This window comes from Dryobates pubescens, chromosome 23, assembly GCF_014839835.1.
Source record: "Dryobates pubescens isolate bDryPub1 chromosome 23, bDryPub1.pri, whole genome shotgun sequence".
Taxonomy (NCBI): Eukaryota; Metazoa; Chordata; class Aves; order Piciformes; family Picidae; genus Dryobates; species Dryobates pubescens.
This window is the reverse complement of record NC_071634.1, coordinates 15450277-15472750: the sequence shown is the minus strand read 5'-3', so window position 1 is coordinate 15472750 and position 22474 is coordinate 15450277. Positions and strand designations below refer to the sequence as shown.

General features: G+C 61.4%; 1 protein-coding gene across 1 annotated transcript; it reads right to left on the bottom strand.

The window, feature by feature from the left end:
• Positions 1-354: 354 nt before the first annotated feature.
• On the bottom strand, positions 355-15179 carry PAIP2B (poly(A) binding protein interacting protein 2B). Its single transcript, XM_054172386.1, has 4 exons — positions 15078-15179; positions 6865-7019; positions 1620-1796; positions 355-655 (listed from the first exon to the last, which is right to left on the bottom strand). The coding sequence occupies exons 2-4, from the start codon at positions 7006-7008 to the stop codon at positions 599-601; spliced, it is 378 nt and encodes a 125-aa protein (XP_054028361.1). The 5' UTR covers positions 7009-7019; positions 15078-15179; the 3' UTR covers positions 355-598.
• Between the last annotated feature and the right edge of the window lie 7295 nt (positions 15180-22474).

Below are 22474 nucleotides of genomic sequence, written 5' to 3'. Positions count from 1 at the left end.
TTCCTGGGGAGCTTGGAGGAATTCAGGCTTTGCCATCTTGTTACACTTCACCTTCCCTTCAGCCAAAAAAACCCTAAACCCTGTTTTAACAGAAAGGGGGAAAGCCAAGCACAGCTCCTGGCCCTGCTTTGCTGCCTGAGGGAGGGGGAGCAGGTGTGTGTGGGGGGTGCAGCAGGATCCCTACCAATAGGATTTAAACAAGGAAGCATGGAAGCTTTTTTCCCCACTAGCAGCAGTGAAGCACTCACCCAAATGGACCTCTGGAGCAAGGGGAAGGAGTGTGTGCTGGACTCCAGGCCAGAGCTAAGGGCTGCAAGTCCTAGAAAGCAAAACCTGCCCCCCCCCCCCCCCCCCCCTCAAGAAAGGTGCTAAATGATATAAAGGAAGAGATAAAAAACCCCAACCAAACATAGAAAAGAAGAAAGAAAAGAAGAAGGGAAGAAGCCCCAAAGGTACTTGAAGCACAGAGCAAAGACTTCGCCACGTCGCAGCAACCCCACGGGGGCACAGAGTCCAGCTGGGGGCTGCCCCCTCCTCTCCTTCCCCCTGCCACCTTCCCTGCAGCAGGGGCACAGTCCTTCCAAAGCCTGCCTTGCCTTCAGTACTTCACACCAGGCACAAACTCCTTGGCATCTGGATTCAAGTTGCTTTTGCTCTGGAAGAGGAGAGAGGGCAGAGAGAGGCTGAGTGATTGCCAGTGATCCCAGCGTCGTCCCACGGAGCTGTACCCCTGAGGGGCTCCAGCCCCAAGGGTGGGCACTCCCAGGGGCCAGGGGGCTGCCCTGGGCCTCCTCTTCTCTGCAGTCACAGACTGGGTTGGAAGGGACCTCATCCTGAGATGCATCAATAGAAGTGCAGACCAGCAGGGTGAGGGAGGCGATCCTCCACCCCTGCTCTGCTCTCCTGTGGTCTCACACCTGCAGCTCTGCTGCCAGTTCTGGTGCCCTCAGCAGGACAGGGAGCTGCTGGAGCTGGGTCCAGAGGAGGCCATGAAGATGAGCAGAGGGCTGGAGCACCTCCACGATGGGGACAGGCTGAGGAAGTGGAGAAAAGAAGGCTCTGGGGACACCTGAGAGCAGCCTTCCAGGACCTGAACAGGGCTACAGGAAAGCTGGGAAGGGACTTTTGACAAGGGCTTGTAGACACAGGGTGAGAGGGAATGGAGTGAAGCTTCAGGAGGGCAGATTTAGACTGCAGATTAGGAAGAAAATCTTTAGGGTGGGGGTGGGGAGACTCTGGCACAGGCTGCCCAGGGAGGCTGTGGCTGCCCCCTCCCTAGAGGTGTTCAAGGCCAGGCTGGATGAGGCCTTGAGCAGCCTGGGCTGGTGGGAGGTGTCCCTGCCCATGGCAGGGGGGTTGGAACTGGATGATCTTTAAGGTCCCTTCCAACCTAAGCCTTCTGGGGAAGGCACTGCTCCTCATGTGCAAGCTAAACCTCCCCTGGCCCATCCCGAGGCCATTTCCCCTGCTTCAGCCTTGCAGACACCCCCAGGAGTGCCTCATCCCCAGCTCCTGCACCAGCACCACTCAGAGCCCACCCAAGAAAACCCCACCCCAGGCCCAGGGTGGGTCCTGTGCTCTTTGCCAGACCTTGCTGCAGGTTCTCTGGAGGCCCTTACCAGGATGTCCTCTGAGCTGTGGCCGTCAGTGAGCGAGAGGCCGTTCAGCTGCTGCTGCAGCTGCCCCACGCCCTGGGGCAGGTCGCGGGATGGAATGAACCAGTCCTGGTCCTCCTCTTCCAGCATCTCCTGGAAGCAGCGGTCCAGAAACTCCTGCTCCTGCAGCTCCTCCTCCACCTGCCCAGAGAGACCTGCTAGTCACAGGCACAGGAGGTGCCCTGGGGCTTTTCCCACGTGGGGCATCCTCGGTGCCCTGCCTGCTGCGCCTCGGGACCCGGCCGAGGGTCACCGGGCAGCCAGAGCCGAGTGTGCAGCCTGGCTGAGGCTGGCTTTGCCAACTCGGAGCACTTAGGGTTGGAGAAGCCCTTCAGGACCCAGCCCAACCATTAACCCAGCCCTGCCAGGGCACCACTAAACCATGTCCCCCAACCTAAACCTCCCCTGGTGCGACTTGAGGCCGTTCCCTCTTGTCCCATCACTTGTTCCTGGGAGAAGAGCCCAACCCCCAGCGGGCTCCAGCCTCATTCAGGGAGCTGGAGAGAGCCAGGAGGTCTCCCCTCAGCCTCCTGCTCTCCAGGCTGAGCAACCCCAGCTCCCTCAGCTGCTCCTCACCAGCCTTCTGCTCTAGGCCCTTCCCCAGCTCGTCCACTTACCTCGAGCCAGCCACAGGAGGTGCAAGAGCACAGAAGTTGGCACGTTTGGAGCAAAGCAAAGCTGTGCTCAGTCCACTGCAGCCTGCTGGGATGGGGAGGTGCAGCCTGCAAGCTCCCAGCCCCAGGCAAACCCCCGGAGTCACAGAATCCCAGGCTGGTTTGGGCAGGGAGGGCACCTTTAAAGCTCATCCAGTCCAACCCCCTGCAGCCAGCAGGGACAGCTGCAGCTAGAGCAGGCTGACCTGGGCTGGTTCCAGGGATGAGGCGTCTCCCACCTCTCTGGGCAAGCTGGGCCAGGGGCTCACCACCCTCAGTGTAAATCCAGCCTGAATCTCTCTCCCTCTTTCAGTTTCCAACCATCACCCCTTGTCCTGCCACAGCAGGCCCTGCCAAACTGTCTCTCCCCAGCTTGGTGATCAATCCCTTAGCAACTGAAAGGCCACAAGAAGGTCTCCCCAGAACCCAGAAGGGAATGGGAGAGGGTTTAGGGGACATGGTGCTCCATCAGCTCCCTGACAGCTGCTGCCCAAGGCGGAGGCTGGCTCTCAGCGCCCCCAGCCGGGCAGCGGCGCTCGGTGCCGGGCAGCGGCGCTCGGTGCCGGGCAGCGGCGCTCGGTGCCGGGCAGCTCCCTGCTCTGCCAGCCCGCTCCGCTTCCTCTGCCCTCACAGCAGCTGTGCCAGCACCGACAGAGGGTGGCAGCCGGCTCCCGCGGAGCGCACCCTGCCTGGCGCCAGCTCTGCCGCAGCAGGGCTCCTCCCCGGCCCCCGCCTCGGCTTCCCAGGGCAGAGAGCTGCCCGGGCCGGGGGTGGGCAGAGCCGGGCAGCAGGGATGGGCAGCAGCGGGGGCTGAGCTCCTGCCCTCCCCCCAGCCCACCCCTGGGCTGCACTGCCCAGCTGCTCCCATCTTCCAGGCTGGTTTGCTCGGGGTGCTGCCTGGAGCAAAGCTGGCCTCCGGCTGAAGAGGCAAAGGAGCAGCTGGGGTGAGAGCCAGAGGACAGCAGGAATTCGAGCAGCTGCCTCGAGTCCCAGAGTGGAAAGAACCCAGAGAGTGAGTCCAGGAGCCACAAAATGCTCCAAAAGGGCTTAAGCCCTTCCCAGATTTTTACCAGAAAGCAGAGACTGTGACCAAAGCTGGCTGCAAGGGCAGGGAGGAAGAGCACAAGCCTTGTGAGGGAGCTGGGGCTGCTCAGCCTGGAGAGGAGGCTGAGGGGAGACCTCCTGGCTCTCTACAGCTCCCTGAAGGGAGGCTGCAGCCAGCTGGGGCTTGGTCTCTTCTCCCAAGGAACAAGTGATGGGATGAGAGGGAATGGCCTCAAGTTGTTCCAAAGTTTAGGCTGGATATGAGGAACAGTTTCTTCTCCAGGCTGCCCAGGGCAGTGCTGGAGTCCCCATCCCTGGAGGGGTTTCAGAGCTGTGGAGCTGTGGTGCTGAGGGCCATGGCTCAGTGGTGCCCTGGCAGTGCTGGGCTAAGGGCTGGATCTTGAAGATCTTTCCCAAGAGAAATGATTCCATGATTCTGTGGCAAGTGGAGCTCTGGAGCTCCCCATGCCCCAGGCTGCAGCCCCTGAGGTCCCACCCAGAGGGGGGAGGTCCCAGTAAAGCCCCAGTGCTCCCAGCTTCCAGGTTATCCACAGCCAGTCCCTGCCACAATCCCACCCAGGAGGACTCCTTGCAAGGGCTGGGAGAAGCTGTCTCACACTACCCAAGCCTTGAATGCTGTCTCCAGCCTCAGCTCCCAGACAACTCACCAGCAGCCTGGGGTCTGGCCAGGGGGAAGATCCCCTTTACTGCTATGAGAACATCCCAGCACTGGCCTCAGCTGGCTTGCAGCAGCTGTGCAGAAGCTGCATGCAGTGCAGAGTGGGTGTCTGACAGAAACCACCCCAGGAGAGGTGACAGCACTGGGACCTGTGCTTCTCCAGCAGCCAGCCCACAGCTGTGTGCTCTTCCCAAGGCCTCAAATCCGGGTGGATATTCCCTCTCCTCTCAGCCTCAGTGCTGCTGGCCTGGCTCTAACCCAGCCCTGCAGCACCTTGCTTCCCCTTCCCAGGCTCTTTGGGGCACTGGGGCCAATGGCAGTGCTGCCTGCAAGCCAGAGATGCTGTGAAGATGGTGGTCCTGGAGCAGAGGACATCCTGGACCTAGCTGCTGCCTCTCTGGCTAAACCTCAATGGCTCATGACCACCTAAACCAGGAGACAAAGGGTTTGGCATTTGCTCAGGGCTCCTCTTTGTCTTCTCCTGGCATTTCCTGCAGCTCTGCCCCCTGCCCCAGGTCCCTCTGCAGCAGCCTCACCTGCTGCCAGCACACTTCCTCCTCAGCACAAGGGCCCACCACTCCCTTTTTGCCCTCGGGGCTGTGCTGGCTCCATGGGAGAAGGATCACTGCCGGGATCAATAGGGGAGGAGGGTGCCAAGAGGCCAGTGGCTTCCTGAGAACACCTTCCTGTGCTCCTTGCACAGGGCCTGCAGGGCAGGAAACCTCTGTGGAGGAGGCAGGGCAGCAGAGTGGCCTCAGAGAGTTGAGGAAGAGCAAGTGGGTCTGGAGGGAGGTTCAGCCCCACATCTGCCAGCAGCACCAGGTCTCCTGGGGCAGACATGAAGGTGACAGAGTCACAGAAGGCTTTGGTTGGGAAAGAACTTTAAGATCATCAAACCAAACCCTTAGCCCTGCACTGCCAGGTCACCACCAAACCATGGCCCTCAGCACCACATCTACACAGCTCTGAAGCCAGGCTGAGCAACCCCAGCTCCCCCAGCTGCTCCTCTCAATGTGCTCCAGACCCTTCCCCAGCTTCACTGCCCTGCTCTGGACACACTCCAGCACCTCAGTGTCCTTCTAGCAGTGGGGGCCCCAAAACTAGACTCCACCATCATCACCAGAAGAGACACTGCTGCTCCCCTCTGTGCCCTCATCACCAGCATCTCATCTTCTCCTGGGGGCACTCAGGACCAGGGAGCAGAGTGGAGCTGGATGAGGAGCATGAGGTGCAGCATGCCAAGTCCAGCCCCATGATCTCCAGGACAGCTTCTTGTGGGAGTGCTGCCTTCTGACAAAGGCTCTGCTGCAGGACAGCTCTCCCTACCCCAGCAGGCACATGGACTTGAAGGCCTCTGAAGAGTGACTCCAGCTCCTGCACAAACCATTTTCCATCCACAAACCAAGCAGCAGAGCTTCACCTGGAGGAGGACAAAGGGCTGAGCTCCCAGGACATTGCTATGTGGTTGGAGTGGAGAAGTGAGGGCTGGCAGGCCAGGGAAGCCTGGGTGAGGATCTTGGCAACACAGAGCCCAGCACAGCAAAGCCCTCAGGCCTTGGCTTCGTTCTCCTCCTCCACCTCTCTCCACCCTGGGGACCTTCCCTCTGGCAGGGAGCTGCAGTTTGGTTTGCTTTGTGGGGCTTTTAATCAAGCCTGGGCTTTGCACTCATTAACCAATTAATGTCACCCACTTCCAGCAGCCCAGCTGCTGCTGGGGGCTGGCTGGCATCAGTCCCCACAGCACAGCCTGGAGCCACAGCCCCTGTGCCAGCGTGACGCAGGGTGGCACCGGGCAGCTGCTGCTCCCTCACTGGCACCTACTGCCTGCAGCTCCCTCCTGGGGGAGCAGGGCTCCAGCATTCCCATCTGGGGATGTGCTGCTGAGAACACCACTGAAGATGATGAGATCCTCCTCTGGTGACCAGGGCTGCAGCTCCCTTGGCTCCAGCTGCGGGGTCACGTCGTTAGCCCACAAGGAAACGCTGCCCAAGTCCCACCAGAAGGTCTTGAGAACCTAGCTGGCCATTAGGGACACAGCATGCAGTGGCCAAGGCTCCTCTCAAGTGGTTTGGCTGCTGCAAGAGCGTTTGGGACTGTTCCACAGAGTGGGAGGGGTGAGAAGGGAGCCCTGGAGATCATCAGCTCCCAACGGCCTGAAGTGCAGACTCCTGCTGGAATGAGAGGTCCCAGCTGCAGGGGCTGCTGCCTGGGACAGCCCAGCTACCAATGCTCTCCACTTCCAAGCACTGATTTTGGTGATGGTCCTCTCCTTCCAGCTGAGCCTATGGAGAGGCAAGGTCTTGGTGATCACAGCAAAGCACAGGAGAAGCTGATGGCGCTGCCAGCAGCGCTGTGAGGAAGGGGTGAGAGGCTCTGACCTGACAGGACGAAGGGTGGTGGTTTGAAACTGAAAGGAAGATTTGGACTGGAGAGAAGGGAGAAATGTTTGACACTGAGAGTGGTGAGACACTGGCCCAGGTTGCCCAGGGAGGTGGCAGGTGGCCCATCCTTGGAAACCTTCTAGGTCAGGTTGGATGAGCATGCTCTGGGCAGCCTGATTTGTTTGCTCGCTGCAGGAAGGCTGATCTCTAAAGGCCTCTTCCAACCCAAACCATCCCATGAGTCTATGATCTGAGAGGGTGAGAGGCATCATGAGGTTGGTTTTTTCCCCCCAACTTCATGCCTCCCATGCCCTTGCAGATCCAACACAAACAGCTTGGGCCACCGGCTCCGTGCTGTGACTCACGCACGAGGCCCACCAAAGGAAACCCTTCCCTTGCCTTGGGCTCAGGCACAGGAACCTGGAGCTGGCAGCCACCCCCCCTGGCCTCACCTGTCTGTTGAAGTCTTCTTCATTCTCCATCCACATGTACTCAGCAAAGGGGTTGCTCTCCTTCTCATCATGGCCATTCACCACTTGGTCCTCTTTGGAGCTGGGACTGGAGGCCGTCGTGCTGGCGAGCTCGGAGCCATTCATTATTCCTGACTCTGGGAAGGGAGAGACAGGGAGCTGAGGCAGCTGCTGGGATCCCCAAACCATGCTCCCAGCTGGATGGCTTCCAACACAAGAACCTGCTGCTGCTGCCAGGCTGCTTTATTCAAGGCATGGTGCTGCTCCCAACTCCTCCCTGCTGGACGCAGCACAGCACCTCCCCGGCAGTGACTTCGGAAGGTTTTGACTCCCCAAGGACAGGCTGAAGGCACTTGGTGGGGCCTCAAGCAAGGGCTGAGCTGCTGGAGAGGTGGTGGACACAGCCTGGATAGGCAGCAACACCCCAGGCCCCATCCAAGCACACAAAACACCCTGACCAGCCACCCATCACCTCACAGAACCACAGAAGGGGCAGGGCTGGAAGGGCCCTCCCGAGGTCATCCAGCCCAAGCCCCTCTGCAGTCAGCAGGGACATCCTCACCAAGGGCAGGCTGCCCAGAGGCCAGGCAGGGGGAGATGCACAGATGTTGGCAGCACAGGGGTGACCTATCTGAGGTTCTGCTCTGGTAGCCAAAACACAAAAAGGGAGGGAAAAAAGCCCCAATCAAAGTGGCATTTGTTTAATCCAGCTGGGTCTGAAGGACCCAAGGTCATGGCTGGCTTCAGAGCAGCTGGGTCTGAAGCACCCAAGGTTGTGGTTCTCCCCCATCAGCTGCATCTGAGGGACCCAAGGTTGTGGTTCCCCCCATCAGCTGCCTCTGAGGGACCCAAGGTTGTAGTTCCCCCCATCAGCTGCCTCTGAAGCACCCAAGGTTGTGGTTCCCCCCTCAGCTGCATCTGAGGGACCCATGGCCTTCATTTCCCCTGCCCTGAGCCAACACTCAGAGTGTGCCAGCAGCCCCTCAGAGCAGCCCTGGCTAGGCAGGGCCATTCCTGCCTGGATTTCCACCCTGGCTGGGCCAGGCTCCCCGTGTGCTTTGCTCTGCATGTTATTGCTGTGAGTCACCAGAGCAGCCCTGTCACCATCAGCCTGTTGATGCTCCAGCAAGCAGCCAGGGAGCCAGAGATGCTGCAGATGAGCTCAGGGCTCACCACCAACACTAAAACAAACACAAAAGCTGCCCCCCCCTTTCACACTGAAAGCTTCTTGGATTTGTTCCTCTTTTCCCTTGGAAAATGATGTAGGGGATGAAAAAAAAAATACATAAATCTTCAACCTGGAGACTGAGAGCTCAGGAAAGGCATCCAGAGAACACAAACCACCCCCTGAGAGCTGCACATCCAGAGCCAGAGGATGAATCCTGAGGAGCTACAGCGTGGAGGTGACCTGGGAGGTCCCCACCAGTCCTTACAAAGCATCTTCATCATCCTCAGTGCTCCCACACTGGCCTGGGGCTGGGAGGGCAGCCAGGCATGGAGGAGGTGTGGGATAACACCAGGTGGGGAATGGAAACTGGGCCCCAGTTTGGTATCTGGGTGATGCTGGGAGGCACAGAACCATGGAGTCATTTGGGTTGGGAAAGGTCTTGAGGATCACTGAGTCCAGCCACAGAAGCATGATGCTTCAAGGCCACAGGGCCCAACCCCAGCTGGGGCTACCAGGTGGTCCTGGCTCCACTGAGCTGCAAATAATCCCCAATGTAATTAATTAGCAGAAGTGATTTAGGAGGGCAAACCAATCAGCATGGCTTGCAGAGGCAGATGCCAGCACAACATCAGCATCCTGACACTGAGGACATCTAAAGAGGGCAGCCTGCTCCTCTCCATGCTGCTGTGTGGATGTGGCTCCCAAGCCCTGTGCTGCTGTGCAGAGCTGGCACCATGGGCCAGGCTTGGGGCTGGGCACAGAGCTCCCTGTGAGTGTCACCTGCCCCTCAAAGCCACAAGGCAGAAGAAAGAGGCTCCCACCCCTCAGAACTCAAGGTGTGACCTCCCCAGTGCCGTGTGCAGGGGCACAACCCCTGCCCTGGCCACTCTGCTGCAAGAAGGGCAGAAACTCCATGGCACAAGAGGTGGCAGTCAGTGAGGTCACACTGTGGTTGGAATGGGCTGTCCTGGGAGCAGAGGCTCCCCAGGCAGCAGGGAGTCCAGGCAGGGCTCTTCTGGGCTCCTGCAATGGAGCCGCACGAGGCACAGCCAGTTACGAATGGTCTGGATGAGGCACTTGCACAGCCCAGCAGGACACACCTGGTCCTCTGCTCCCCCAGGCAGGCCAGCAGACCATCTCCTTACCTAAGGCAGGAGGATAGCACAGGGCAGAACCCCCTGGAGCCAGCTGCAGCCAGGCTGAGGAGCTGCTGGGAGGCAAAGCCCTTCCCGAGCGCTCCCCGGGAGCGTCCCTGCCCCGCACCACGCGCCGCACGAGCCACCCTCCTCCTCCTCGCCTCCAAGGGGTTAAGTCAGCAGCAGGCAAGAATCCAGAGCCCAGCTGCTTGCTTGGCTCAAGGAGAGGGACATATGGTCCCTCCTCACCCTCCCGGGCCGCAGGCCAGAGCCGAAAGCTCGGCGCAGGCTGCTGCGGCGGGCCGGGTGCCGCAGGAGGCCGGCTGGCCAGGGCTCCCGCTCCATAAATAGCTTTGGGAATCATCCTGCCTGCAGAGAGGCTGCAGGAAACCCAGCCAGGCTCCAGAGAAAAGCCCTGAGCCCTTCTCCGTGTGCTTCCCCAGCTCCTCTTCCTCCTGCCTGCCCCACGAGCGCTTAGCTGCACGGACGGGAGGCAGAGAGAGCTCGGTGCTGCACCCTCAGCCCTCTGCCACCAGCACGCTTATCCCAGCTGCACTTTGGGTGGAACAGAGTCACACAGAACAGCAAGGTGGGGGTGGAAGGGAACTCTGGAGATCACCCAGTCCAACCCCAGCAGCTTGCCCAGGAGCACAATGGCCAGGGAGGGTTGGAAGCTCTCTGCAGAGGGAGACTCCACAGCCTCTCTGGGCAGCCTGAGACAGGGCTCCAGCAGCCTCACACCAAAGAATTTCCTCCTTCTGATCAGATGGAACCTCCTGGGTTCCACCTTGTGCCCACTGCCCCTTGTCCTGTCCCTGGGCACCACTGAGCAGAGTCTGGCCCCAGCCTCTTGCCCCCTGCCCTTCAGCTCTTGCTGAGCATTGCTCAGCTCCCCTCTGGGGCTGCTCTTCTGCAGGCTCTCAGCCCCAGGGCTCTCAGCCTTTGCTCCTCACAAGGATGCTCCAGGCCCCTCCGCAGCTTTGTAGCCTCCCCATGACCCTCTCCAACAGTTCCCTGCATCTCTTGAACTGGGGAAGCCCAGAACTGGAGCTAGGACTCCAGCTGTGGCCTTCCTAGGGCAGAGTAGAACTGGGGACAGAACCTCCCTCCACCTGCTGCTCACTCTCAGTGCACCCCAGGGGACACTGAGGGCACACTGCTGGCTCATGGTGAGTTTGTCCACCAGGTCCTTCTCCATGGAGCTGCTTTCCTCTCCTGGGCTGGTGCAACACCAGCACCCAAATTTCAGCCTGCCTTCATAAAAGGCAATGCCCTGCAGAGCTCCCTTTGCCTTCACCAACCCTCACTGCCAGACCTCCACCACCCTTCACCCACACAGCAGGCTCCTTTGAAGCCCTCACCCCAGCCCTGCCCAGAAGCCCAGAACAAGGTCCCAGAAGCTGGGCCAAGGAGAGGGCTGGATGTTTTTGCAGGCCACTTCTCAGCCCCTGTGAAAGCAGCAATTAGCACAGGGCAGCTCCCCAGCCTCATTTCCCAAGGGATCTTTGCTTCTCCCCTTTCAGCTCCCACAGGTTGGTCTGGTTCCAACGGCCTGGCTCCTTCCAACACCTTCTCCTCCTGCCTCACACAGTAAACACAGCCATCACCTCCCTCTAATCTCCACTTGCAGATAAGCTCTCTGCACTCTGGAGGCCCAGGCCACCCTTTTTATCTCCCAGGCACTTTTTTATCTCCCAGCCCTGCCGATTTTTCCAGTAGCCCTGTGGATTTTTCCAGTAGCCCTGAGCGTTGCCAGCTGCCCCACACGTCACTTGGGACACTTCTCCCTGCCCCTGCTTCCAGCTGGGTCTCACCAGGGAACCCAGAGCCTGCCTTTTTGTCTGCCAGGCTGCAATCCAGCTCCAGCCCAGCCCAGCCCACGCTCCATCACCACCCTGCTGTCTTTCAAGCCTATTTCCCCCCTCCCCTCAGGCCTCTCCTTCCCCTTGCACTGGTGCTACAGGTTTCATGCTGGGCTCCCCGGTTCAGCAACACAGGCAACTGCTGGAGGGAGTCCAGCACAGGTTACAAAGATGATTAAAGGACTGGAGCAGCTCTGTGAGGAGCAAAGCCTGAGAGCCCTGGGGCTGTGGAGCCTGGAGCAGAGCAGCTCCAGAGGGGAGCTGAGCAATGCTCAGCAAGAGCTAAAGGGCAGGGGGCAAGAGGCTGGGGCCAGACTCTTGTCAGTGGTGCCCAGGGACAGGGCAAGGGGCAGTGGGCACAAAGAGGAACCCAGGAGGTTCCATCTGAACAGGAGGAGAAGACTCTTTGCTATGGGGATGCTGGAGCCCCAGAGCAGGCTGCTCAGAGAGGTTGTGGAGTCTCCTTCTGCAGACAGATTCCAACTCCCCCTGGCCATTGTGCTCCTGGGCAAGCTGCTGTGGGTGCCCTGCATGAGCAGGGGGTTGGACTGGATGACCTCCAGAGGTCTTTTCCAGCCTACCCCATGCTGGGATTCCCCCCCACCAACGCTGCTGCAGACCTGGAAGAGTCACCCACTGCTCCTCATTCCTCTGTAATTAGAGGAGACTTTAAGTCTCCCAGGACAGTCTGGACTTCTAATGCCTGGCTGGCCTCCTGGTGCTCCTTCCTCAGGCTGGGCTGGCCTCCTGGGGCTCCCTCCCCTGGCCTGTGGGCTGCTGGGGGGTGGGGGAGCAGTCCCTGCTTGCAGCCTGCAGCAGATGTGGAGCTCTTCCATTCTCAGCTCTCTCAGTTGCCAAGGAACCGCATCCTATTTCCATCTCCCATCTGGGGGATAATCTCAGCCTGCACTATTTTAGGCTGCATCCACGAGCCCCCAGTTTGCTCAGACACAATCCAGGCATCAGCAGATCCCCCCTCAGCCTTTGGAGAGCACCAGAAACGTCGAACACCCCCTAGAGCTGAGCCCCAGCAAGGCTGGTGTCGGATTCCTCCTAAAGCTGGCTCTTCCTTGAGCTGCTTTCTAATCTGCAAGAGGATAGGAGCAGCGGCTGACAAACGAGCCCTGCTGCTCACCCAGATTAAGGCTGGGATCCTCCACCCCAGCAAGATGACCAGCCAAGCACCAGGGCCAGCAGGAGTCTGTCCTTCCTTTGAGAGAACTGAAAGGCTTTGAACAGAGCATCCATCCATCAAGCAGCACCTTCCAGCTGCCCAGGCAGTGGTGGTCGCTTCTGCTCCGGGAGGAGAAACCTGATGGGAGCTGGGAGATGCTTCCTGGGGCTTCCCATTCTGGGATATCAATGGGGCAAGGCAGGGAAGACCCACGAGGAACCAAGAGCAGAACCCCCCACTGGAGCAATTTCTGCAGCAGAGGGAATGCTTTGGCAGGGCTCTCTGGGTCTGCAGAAGCAGCCTGAGCTCTGTTTGCACAGGAAGCCTGCCCCGTTCCAAGCACCTCGGCGTGTGTGTCCTGCACTCACAGCCTGACCTGCTGCTGGATGCTTGCCCCCCCCAGCCACCACTGTCACTCTGAATGGGGACAATGACAACAAGTGAGGCTGAGAGGGGCTGATTGAACTCGCCTTCTGGGAGCTCCCCTTGGCTCTGCCTGCTCGGTCCCTCGGCCACACGCCGCTTGCAGGAGCGGGGTCGCAGCTGCCAGGGCTCAGCACCGCTCTGCAGCCCACCAAAGCCTGGCACAGGGTGCCCTGTCAACACCAAAGGAGAGCAGGCACCGGGCTGGCTGCCTTTCAGCAGCCTGGCTTTCAGCTGCTGACAACACCAGCACGGGGTCACATCAACACCGGCGGAAGGGCTGCTGCGATGACAGCTCCGGGGACGGGTGGTGACCTCGTGCTGTTTGCTGTCCCCAGGGCACAGTGGCCTGGGGGGTGATGGATGAGCCAGAGGGGAACAGCCAAGGGGCTCAGCTCACCATCCCACAGCCAGCTGTGAGGAGATACCAGCCTGGAGCTTCAGGGGAGGGCAACAAGCCTGCTTCTCCCCTCGGCCCTTCACCTTCAGGACAAACGCTTGGAGGCTTGCGTGGAAGCCCAGCTGAGGGCGAGCTCCCAGACACCATCTGCCTGCACAGCGCTGGGAGCTGCTGCCCAGCCCAAGCAGGGAACCCTGTGAGGCCACATCTTCACCTCACACACTGCCTGCCTCTTCTTTGGCAGTCCTGGAATGGTTTGGGTTGGAAGGGACCTTTAAAGGACATCCAGTTCAATCCCCGCCCTGCAGTCAGCAGGGACATCTGCAGCTAGGGCAGGTGGCTCAGAGCTCCAAACAGCCTTACCTGGAGTGGTTGCAGGGATGGGGCACCTATCACCAACCTGAGCAACCTGGGCCAGCCTCTCACCACCTTCAAAGCAGAAATTCCTTCCTTCTCTCCTCTCTTTTAGTTTTTAACCACCACCCCTTCTCCCATCACAGCAGAAGTCTCTCAACACCTCTCTGCTTGTCCCCTTTGAGTCCTGAAAGGCCACCAGAAGGTCTCTCTGGAGCCTTCTCTTCTCCAGGCTGAACAACCCCAACTCTCTCAGCCTGGAGGAGGACTGCCCCCTCCACTTGCCACCCAGGAGCTCTTCAGAGGGGAAAGCCACAGAGCTCCTGGCACAGGAAGGAGAACCCAACCTTTCCAGGGTAACATTCTAACACCCGGGTTTGTCCTGAGCTTTCAGGATCCAAAGCCACCCAAGGGAAGGCTTCGGGCAGCCTTTTCCACAGGGTTTATGGCCAAGGCTCTGGCTCAGACCCCGGTGTGGATCCCATCAATCCATCAGCACGTCAGCTGCGGACAGAGCTCTCCCTGCCCGGCCAGGCGATGCTCCCGGAGCAGGATCAGACTTGTTGCTGCATGCCAGGCTGAAACCTGACAAGCCAGCACGGAACAAAACACCTGAAGGGCACACGCCAGGAGCTGGCTCTGCCGCGCTGAGCCTTGCCACTGTCATGCCCCGTCCCCTGTAAACACGGCTGGGGAGGGCAACCTCCTCCCAGCCCAACCTCTCCCTCCCCCGCCATGTGCCCCATCTCCACGGGGAGTACATTTGAGAAGCCAGCTTCCAGTTGCCGCAGCTTGCAAAGAGAACTCGTCGTGCTGCCTGCCTCTGAGCTGCGGGTCCCGCTGGAGCCGCGGCAGTGTGGGATCATACGGTGGCAGAAAGCTTGGAGCCCCTGCCCCCCTGGCTCTGCTGGATACACCTGCTCCCCGCCGGGTGGGTCAGTGGGGCTGGGGACACGCTCCCCCCGCCTTGCCCATACACAGAGGGCCTGTTTCGAGAGGGCTGTTTCAGGAGCCCAGTGGCTGCTTCGGGGGTGGTTTTGAAAGTCTAGGGGCTGTTTAAGGAGGCTTCGGGTTTTCCTCCCCCGGGAAGTCCAGATCAGGCCTGCCGGATCTTCAGGGCTGTGCTGGCAAAGGTGTGAGGTGCAGGTGAGGCTAGGCAGGGACAGCGTCAAGACCTACGAGCGTCGACCGGGCTGGAACCGGGACTGGGTCAGGATCTACGAGTGTCGTCCTGGCCGGGGACAGGACTGGGTTGGCGAATGGGAGCACAGCCCAGACCGGCACCGAGTCAGGACCCAGGAGCGTCACCCCGATCGGCACCGGGTCAGGACCCAGGAGTGTCACCCAGACCGGCACCGAGTCAGGACCCAGGAGCGTCACCCCGATCGGCACCGGGTCAGGACCCAGGAGTGTCACCCAGATGGGCTCCAGGTCTGCACCCGTGAGCGTCGCCCGGATCGTCACCGGGTCGGGACCTACGAGCGTGGCCAGGATCAGGACCGGGTCGAGACGTATCAGCGTCTACCAACGGTGCTGTAACTCCATCCGGGCCGGGGCCTGCCCAGCCTGCGCCCACCGGAGGCCCCACCAGCCCCCTCCCCACCGGTGTTCGCCACGAGAGGCCCGTGGGCTGCCGATGCCCGGCCGGGACCTGCACCCTGGAGCCCCCTCGCCGTACCTGCAGGCCGGGCCGGGCCGGTGCCCTCCGCTGCCACCGCCGCCACCGCCAGGCCCCGCCGCGGCGGGGACACGCCCACTCGCCCCGCCTTACCCTAACCTGCCAACCCATTGGTCAGCTCCTTCGCGCAGCTCCGCCCCCTCGCACTCAGATCCGTCCCTGGTTGAGTGGAAGGGGGGTGGAGCGCATATGCCTATTGCACCAGCCCACTGTCACTCCAGCTCAGAGTCCCGCCCACAACGCCGAGATCTGATTGGATATTCCTACCCGCCTCCGCGCATTCGGATTGGTTAACCGCCAAAACCTCGTGCGTCCCCCACGTGGGAGGCAGTGAGAAGGCGGGGCCAAGTGCAGTGTAAACAAACCACAGCACTCCGCCCCACCGCGCAGCGCCCAATAGCAGGAGGCGTCACGAGCAGCCCGCCAATGCTGCTACAGAGCCGCTGATTGGCGGGTTGATGTAAACACTCTGAGGGGGCGGGGGAATCCCTGAGCCCGGGGATGGGGGGGGGGGCCATGGGGCTGTCACGTGGCAGGCGCGTGCCTGGGGGCACCTCGGCGGGGGGGAGCCCAGCCCCGTACCCCAAAACGGGGGCAGCTGGCGGGCCCCAGGCCTGGGCTCATAGCTTCGGGGGCACCTCGGAGGGGGAGCAGCCAGCCCCCGAACCCCCCAAACTGGAGGGAGCTGAGGGGGTAGTGTTTAGCCCGGCACCCCCAGTTGGAGGGGGTCACCTCGGAAGGGGGACATCCAGCCCTGCACCCCCAAAATGGAAGGAGCTGGGCGGGGGGGGGGTGTCTTAGCCCTGTACCCTGGCTTTTGGGGAGCACCGGGATGGGGTGGGGGGCTTAAACCTGCACCCCAGTGTTGGGGGGCACCTGGATGGGGTGCAGCTTTGCACCCCAGTGTTGGGGGCACCTCACGGAGGGGGATCACCGATCCCTACCTCGCCGAGTTGTGGGGAATCACCGGGGGGCACCCAGCCCTGCAGCCCCCGAGCGCTGCGGGTACCTCGCGGGGTCCCAGCCCCACAGTCTGGAGGTGCGGGGAGCTGGGCTGGGGTCCAGCCCTACACCCCCAGGATGGGCAGAGCGCCAGGGACGGACCCAGCTCCGCACCTCAGTTTTGGGGGCACCTCGGGAGGTACCACACGTCCGTGCACCCCCGCGTTGCGCTCGCTGCCCCCTGGCTCCCCAGCACCGCCCCCGAGGCCTCCTCCCCGCCCGTGTGTCCCACTCGCCGGCTCCGGTGACGAGCCCCGGGCCAGCTGCCAGGAGCCAGCCGGGGCCGCTCCGGGCGGCGCCCGCGGGCACCCGGCCCCCCGAGATGCCGGCGGACGGCAGCGGGGGCTCCGCGCCCCCAAAAGGGGGCTCCCAACGGCCCCCAGGCCCCGGCCCCCCGCTGCCCCTTGACCCGCTCGGACGGTGAGTGCCGCGGCCCCAGGGCTTCAAGCAGCCCTCCCCGGCCCCCTGTGCCCCGCTGGGGTGGGTTTAGGAGGGGAGGGTTTGAGCCTGTCCCAGCCCCTTGGTGCTCCCCAGGGCCCACGCTGGGCAGGAGAAGCAGCCCCTTAACACTGGGGTGTGAGTCTGACCCGTGGAGGGGTGCCCACAGGGGAACCCCACAGCAGAAGGGGGTGACCCCAAACCCCTTCCATTGGGACTCTGCTAAAATGGGGGGGAGGGGACTGGCAGCTTCAGGGGGTCTCCATGCTGTGGGGAGGTGAGGAGCTCCTGGCAGGAGGCTCTGCCTCGAGAGATGTGTAGTTTGGGGGTCAACCAAGGGATGCTGCATGGTCCAAGGACCCTCCCTTCCGAGGTCTGACCTTCAGGTGGGGGGTTGCACACACGTGTGCAATGCCCAGACCCCCACTGCGGGGTGGGACGGCCCTGGGCAAGGTCCTGGTGCCTCTGCTGCTGGTGTCCACGGTGTCCCTGATCATGGCACTTGGCTCTTCTGCTTGATGGGGAGATGTTCCACCGAGCAAACCCCCTTCAGCTGGGCTGCAGGAGAAACAGCACCCGAGTGTCAGGGGCACAAACACCACAAGGTGTCCCCAGGAGGCGAGCTGCCTGTCCACAGTGGCCACCCAGGGATGTAAGATGAGCCCCCGAGGTGACAGTCCCCCTTCCTGAGGTGACCGATGGCTCCTTGTATGGCTGAGGACTGGGCTCAGCCACCAGACAGGATAAAAATAGCCCCTGGCCACAGAGCCTGATGTGGGGAGGTGCAGGACACCACCCCCTGGCACAAGGGGATGGTCCCTCAGGTGGGTTTTGGGGTGTGGGAGATGCTGGAGGGGTTCTGGAGGTGGGGAGCAAGGTGGGGCAGCCCAGCTCTTGTGATTGCAGTCCTGGCTCTGGGGGCAACGGCTGCCCAGGGCCTGGCTGCCAGCACGGGGCTGCCCCACCAGGGCTGTGGTGCATTTGCAGCTGACCTTCCCCCTGCAATGCCATTGGTGGCTCCCTTTCAGCCCTTGGGGACCCTGAGGGTCCTGGAGCTCCAGGGTGAGGACCTGAGCTGTTGGGGACAGCGGTTTGGGGGCTCCTGGGCACCTTTGGGGTAAGAGAGGCACTGCCATGGACCCTTGTGACGGGCATGGCTCTGTCCCTAGCTCCATGCCTGGATGCTGAGGGGTTAATGGGATGGGTGAGGAGCAACAGGAGACAGGTGACAGGCAGGGCAGCCCCACAAGGTCAGTGAAGGCCACTGGGTGTCTGAGTTAGTCCAGGAATGCCACCAATGTGGTCACACACCGCCCTGGCACAGCTGCTGACAGGGGAATGTCAAACATGGTCACCCTTGGCCCTCTCTCTGGTGGCTGTGGCCACCAGCATGTCTCTGCAGGGACAGGGAACACAGGGCTGCACGTCCCCTCTCCTGTCCCCAACAGGGACCCAGGGCTGCAGTCCCCTCTCCTGTCCCCAACAAGGACTCAGCTCCCAGTCCTCCCAGCCCCCTCAGCACCCTGTGGTTTGGCAACTCCTCATCTTCTGCTCCAGCCCCAAAGCTCCTGAGGGTGCAGCCAGGACTGGGAGGCAAAAAGAGAGGCTGGGGGCTCCTGCCCTGTGGTGGAGGGGCAGGGGGCAATGGGGAGGTGGTGGCTTTTGCATGCCCTTGACCCTGGCCAGGCTGGGTAGAACAGAGGGGCAATCCTCTGTTGGCAGAGGATCCAAACATGCCCTAAGCTGGAGGGTTTCCAGATCAGATCCTGCTTGACCTTTGCAGGAAACCCTCATTTTTTGAGCCACTCACTTGAAGAGGTGCTGGAGTGTCTCCAGAGAAGGGTAAAAGAAGCTGGGGAAGGATCTAGAGCAGAAGTCTTGTGAGGAGCAGCTGAGGGAGCTGGGGTTGCTCAGCCTGCAGAAAAGGAGGCTGAGGGGAGAGCTGGTTCTCTGCAACTCCCTGACAGGAGGTTGGAGCCAGCTGGGGGTTGGTCTCTTCTCCCAGGGAACAAGTGATGGGACAAGGGGAAATGATCTGAAGTTGCACCAGGGGAGGTTTAGGTTGGGCATGAACAGTTTGTTCCCCAAGAGGGTTGTCAAGACCTGGCCCAGGCTGCTCAGGGCAGTGGTGGAGTCCCCACCCCAGGGGGATTTCAAAGCTGTGGTGCTGAGGGCCGTGGTTCAGTGGTGCCCTGGCAGTGCTGGGTTAAGGGTTGGACTCCATGAGCTTCCAGTTCCTTTCCAACCCCAAAGGTTCTGTGATACTCTTGAAGCCCTTAAAATTCCCTCTCACGAGATCTTTCGAAGCTCAGCAGGAGGCAGGGACCAGAGGTGCAGGGGCCAAAATCGATCCTGGGGGTCAGCCTCGGGGTGGGGAGCAGTAATTCCAGGCCCTGGGATGCCTGGCCGGGAAGGCAGTCTCCGGGGCGGGCAGTGCCCGGAGCGGGCAGTCCCCGGAGCGGGCAGTCCCCGGGGCGGGCAGTCCTCGGAACGGGCAGTCCCCGGAGCTGGCAGTCCCCGGAGCGGGCAGTGCCCGGAGCGGGCAGTGCCCAGAGCGGGCAGTGCCCGGAGAGGGCAGTCCCCGGAGCGGGCAGTGCCCAGAGCGGGCAGTCCCCGGAGCGGGCAGTGCCCAGAGCGGGCAGTCCCCAGAGCGGGCAGTCCCCGGAGCGGGCAGTGCCCAGAGCGGGCAGTGCCCGGAGCGGGCAGTGCCCAGAGCGGGCAGTCCCCGGAGCGGGCAGTCCCCGGAGCGGGCAGTGCCCGGGGCGGGCAGTCCTCGGAGCGGGCAGTCCCCGGAGCGGGCAGTCCCCGGAGCTGGCAGTCCCCGGAGCGGGCAGTGCCCGGAGCGGGCAATCTCCGGAGCGGGCAGTCCCCGGAGCGGGCAGTGCCCGGAGCGGGCAGTGCCCGGAGCGGGCAGTCCCCGGAGCGGGCAGTGCCCGGAGCGGGCAGTCCCCGGAGCGGGCAGTGCCCGGAGCTGGCAGTGCCTGGAGCTGGCAGTCCCCGGAGCGGGCAGTGCCCGGAGCGGGCAGTCCCCGGAGCGGGCAGTGCCCGGAGCGGGCAGTGCTCGGAGCGGGCAGTCCCCGGAGCGGGCAGTCCTCGGAGCCGGCAGTGCCCGGAGCGGGCAGTGCTCGGAGCAGGCAGTGCCCGGAGCGGGCAGTGCCCGGAGCGGGCAGTCCCCGGAGCGGGCAGTGCCCGGAGCTGGCAGTGCCCGGAGCAGGCAGCGGGGAGCTGCCGGATCCAGCCCGGCAGCAGCTCCACCGGCTCAGGGGCACCATCTGCTGGGAAAGCTGCCGGCTGCCAGGGGCACGGAAGTGCCAGCAGGGCGTGGAGCAAGCCAAGTCCCCCTGCAAAGGCCAGGTCCCTCCCTGCAGAGCCTCAGCTCATGGCTGCTGGGGGGAAGCAGAGTGGGCAAACACAGCCTGAAGCCTCCAGCGTCCAGGGCCACCCCTACAGAGTGACTTGGCCACTGCTCAGGGCCTTTCCAAGCTGCTTTTAGGACATCTCCCAGGGCAAGGCTCTGTTTTTGGCTGGGGCAGGAGACTTTGTGGTCATTTTTCTAGCCCTTGTGGGTGTTTCTGCTCAGTGCAGAAGGGCCCTGGAAGGGCTTAAAAGCCGTGGAGCTGTGGTGCTGAGGGCCATGGTGTAGTGGTGCCCTGGCAGTGCTGGGTGAACAGCTGGACTCAATGATCTTGCAGATGTTTCCCAACCTTTGGGATGCTTTGCCAACAAGACATGAGAGTCTCCAGAGCAAGGTCAGTCAGAGCCTGCCCTTGGGATGCTCCTAAACCCACAGTTTCTGACAGATTCTTGGAGCCTCCCCATGAATCTGAGCCTATCTTCCAGTTCAGATTTTCCCTCTCAGAGAACTCTGCCAGGGAAGGGCTTGAGGCCAGCTGAAGAATGGTGGAGCAGCCACGGCTCATACAATTTAGTTGCAAGTTTGATTCAGAAGCTTCAGCAACAGAGCTTCCAGCTCCCCAAAAGCTTCCTGCCTCCCCTGGCAGTGCTGTGGTGGGAGGCAGGAGTGCCTGTGGGCTCCAGCAGTCACAGGCTGCAGGACTTGGATGGCTCTAAGCAGGTTTCAAAAGGCAGACAAATAAGTGGCAGTCTGGAAGGCTTTTAGAGTTCCCAAGGCTGTGATGTGCTGGAAGCAGAACACAGCCACCTTTGGAGGCACCACCTTACTGACCTCCTGCTCTGTCAGCCCAGAAAATTCCAGCAGCAGTGACTCATTCTGGGGTTTTTTTGGGCTGGATTCATGCAAAGTGTCTGTGGGATCTCAGACACAAGGGGCAAGGCAAACCACCCCGGGGACTTCAGAGCTCTGCACGGCAGCCCAGTCCGCCGCTCGGCTCAGCCCACTGCCAGCCTGCTCCAGAGGCTGCTGAGCAGGGCCCTGCTGTCTGCCAGGCTTGCAGAGAGATGTGGTGCTCCCAGCAGCTCTGAGAGGTGCTCCCCCACGTCAGGAAATATGGCTTGGGGAGGAGCTGGTCCTGCTGTAGGCCAGCGGTGCTGGGGGCTGCAGTGGGAGCTGCATAGTATCATAGAATCAGTCAGGGTTGGAAGGGACCACAAGGATCATCCAGTTCCAACCCCCCTGCCATGGGCAGGGACACCCCACACTAGATCAGGCTGGCCACAGCCTCATCCAGCCTGGGCTTAAACACCTGCAGGGACGGCGCCCCAACCAGCTCCCTGGACAACCCATTCCAGGGCTTCACCACTCTCACGGGGAAGAACTTCCTCCTCCCCTCCAGCCTGAATCTCCCCACCTCCAGCTTCATTCCATTCCCCCTAGTCCTATCACTACCTGAGAAGTCCCTCCCCAGCCTTCCTGTAGGCCCCCTTCAGATACTGGAAAGCCACAATGAGGTCACCTCAGAGCCTTCTCTTCTCCAGCCTGAACAGCTCCAACTCCTTCAGTCTGTCCTCATAGAGAGGTGCTCCAGCCCTCTGCTCATCCTCCTGGCCCTTCTCTGGACACCTTCCAGCACCTCCAGATCCCTCTTGTACTAGGGGCTCCAGAACTGGAGGCAGTACTGCAGGTGGGGTCTCCCCAGAGCTGAGCAGAGGGGGAGAATCCCCTCCCTGGCCCTGCTGGCCACACTTCTCTTGCTGCAGCCCAGGCTCTGCTTGGCTTTCCGGGCTGCAAGTGCACACTGAGAGCTCCTGGTGAGCTTCTCCTCCCCCATGGTGAGGTTTGTTGGCATCCTCTGTGGTACTTTCAGGAAATAAGGTGGCAGCTCTTAAAGGCATCTTCTGTCTCCTTGGAGAGCAGCCTGTGACTCTGCAGGGTGCTTCGTGGGTGAGAGCAGAGGGGAGCCTGGAGCAGCAGGAGCTCCCTGTGCAGAAACCTTGTGGGGCCACCCAGTGTGACAAAGCTTTTTTTCAGGTCAGTGCCAGGCTCATGGTGACCTGGGGAAGCCTGCACTTGGGGACACTGAGTCACTGCAGGCTTGTTGGAGGTACCAACACTGCTGCTGCAAAAGCAAACATCACTCCAGGCAGCGAGACAGCTCCTCTGAGTCAGTGCCTCACAAGCTTTGAGCTGGAGAATCTGGGGCAGCTGCTGGCTCCCAGTCAAACCCAAGGCAATGTGAAGAGGAACTCAGCAGAGGGGAGCCCCACGTCCTGCTGGGGCTGTGCATGGAGCTCAACACACACTGGAGAAACAGAAGGGGAGGGCCACTGGAGAGGGCAATTCCTCCAGCTCATGGTGTTGCTGCAGGAGGTTCAGGGAGGGAAGAGGAGGACGGCTGCCTGGTGCCCTCCTGTCTCAAATGTCCACAGGCCATAGAATCATTTTGTTTGGAAGTGGCCTTTAAGGTCTCTAAGTCCAATAGTTAACACAGCACTGGGAAGTTCATCTCGAAGCCACATCCACGGAGGGCACTGAAGTGCTGGAGTGCACCCAGAGAAGGGCACTGAGGATGGGGAAGGGTCTGGAGCACAAGGCTGGT